The following is a 1,698-nucleotide window of genomic DNA, read 5'->3' as shown; positions in this document are numbered from 1 at the left end:
GCCGGCAAGAACAGGCCACAACACGGCCCCAAACCGGAGCCGCACTTTTCGCTCTCAGCCAATCCGAGCGCTCCCAAAATCCCCCAAAACGGCGCGGCCCGGCTGGTTTTGGGGTGTCAGCAGCTGTCCGGCGCTGGGCATGGAGCGTGTGCGGGGAGCTGGGGCCGTGCTGGCGGTGCTGGTGGTGCTGGGAGCCCCCCCGGCTGCGGGCGAGGAGCTGTCGGGTGAGCGGGGGGGGGCGGGCAGGGGGAAAGGGGGGAGAAAAGAGGGGATGGGAGCCCCAAAAAAGTGAGTGCGAGGGGGGCCGGAAGGCCCGGAGTGAGTGGGAGGGGGGTGGGAGCCCCAAAGTGAGGGCGGGGGGGTCTGGGGATTGTGAGGCCGGTGGGAAAGGGGTAGGAGAGGGGGCAAAGGGGGTGTGGGAGAGCAGGCAGAGGGGTGCCCTGGGGGTCCCTGGGTGTCCCTTGAGGCCTGGAGCGGTTCCCTGGGGCTCTGGGGGGTGGGATCGGCAGTGGGGGGGTCTCCAACCCCCCTGTCCATCCCCGGGGGGCTGATGGGGGGGGTTCCCCCCCAGCCAAGAGCCGGTGCTGGGGCGTCCGTGGGGCAGAGGGGGGTGGGAAAGGGGGTTCCGGGGTGGCCCCATGAGCTGCCACCCTGCTGTGGGGGGCTGGGGGATGATGGGGGGGGGACGGGGCACCCCCTGACCCGTGTCCTGCACACACAGGGGTGTTCCAACTCTTGAGAAGGGAAGGGTGTCACTTCATCAATGGCACCGAGCGGGTGAGGTTCGTGGCGAGTCTCAGTTACAACCGGGAGCAGTTTGTGCACTTCGACAGCGATGTGGGGGTGTTTGTGGGGGACACTCCGTTTGGGGAGAAGGTTGCCAAGTACTTCAACAGCAACCCAGACCTTCTGGAGAACGCACGGTCTTTGGTGGACACAGCCTGCCCGCACAACTACAAGATCGTCACCCCGTTCACCGTGGAGAGGAGAGGTGAGCGTGGGGCAGAGCGGGTCCCCTCGGCCCCTGCCCCGGGAATGACCCTGGAGCCCCTCAAACCCTCCCTGGGAATCACCCCAGACCCCTCAGACCTCCCTGGGCCCATCCCGTGGCATTTTTACACTTCCCAGTCCATCCCAGTCCATCCCAGTTTCTTCCAGTCCTTCCAATGCCCCCTACTCTCTCCCAGTCCATTCCAGTTTTTCAGAGTCCATCCCAGTCCATCCCAGTCTCTCCCAGTGCCCCCCCGCGTCTCCACGCGTCGGTGCCCCCGAGCTCCCGCCCCTCAGCCAATGGCAGCGCGTGTCTCTGATGACGCTGCAGTTGCCAGGCAGACCCAAAGCAAACACTTCCCTCACCACCACTCAGCCTCCCAGGCCCGAGCGCTTCCTTCCCAGGCCACACCAGTCACTCCCAGTGCCATCCCAGTAATTCCCAGACCTTGTCAATCCACTCCCAGACCCTCTCCATCCATTCCCAGATCCTCTCACTCCATTCCCAGTCGTTCTCACTTCACTCCCACATCTCCCAACTCTCTCCCCAGTGCCCCCCCAGCCCAGACCCTTCTACCCCACTCTATTCCCAATCCCTCCCAGTGCCATCCCAATCCCTCCCACTGCCATCCCAGTCCCTCCCAGTGCCATCCCAATCCCTCCCAATGTCCTCCAAGCCCTCTCCCCTCCCTCCCAGTGCCCCCCAGC

General features: G+C 65.3%; 1 protein-coding gene across 1 annotated transcript; it reads left to right on the top strand.

Annotated features, from left to right (window-relative positions):
- Positions 1-97: 97 nt before the first annotated feature.
- Positions 98-1,695, top strand: LOC113980048 (class II histocompatibility antigen, B-L beta chain-like; the record flags this gene model as incomplete). The annotated part of the gene is made up of 3 exons (XM_027707309.1): positions 98-224; positions 722-991; positions 1,688-1,695. Coding segments are annotated over exons 1-3 (363 nt in total), but the record flags the coding sequence as incomplete, so codon positions are not given.
- Positions 1,696-1,698: the final 3 nt, after the last annotated feature.

The sequence above is a fragment of the Neopelma chrysocephalum genome, unplaced genomic scaffold, assembly GCF_003984885.1.
Source record: "Neopelma chrysocephalum unplaced genomic scaffold, ASM398488v2 Primary Assembly neopelma1_91940, whole genome shotgun sequence".
In the NCBI taxonomy this organism is placed as follows: domain Eukaryota; kingdom Metazoa; phylum Chordata; class Aves; order Passeriformes; family Pipridae; genus Neopelma; species Neopelma chrysocephalum.
The sequence above is the reverse complement of the archived record's forward strand: the minus strand, read 5'-3'. Positions and strand labels throughout refer to the sequence as shown.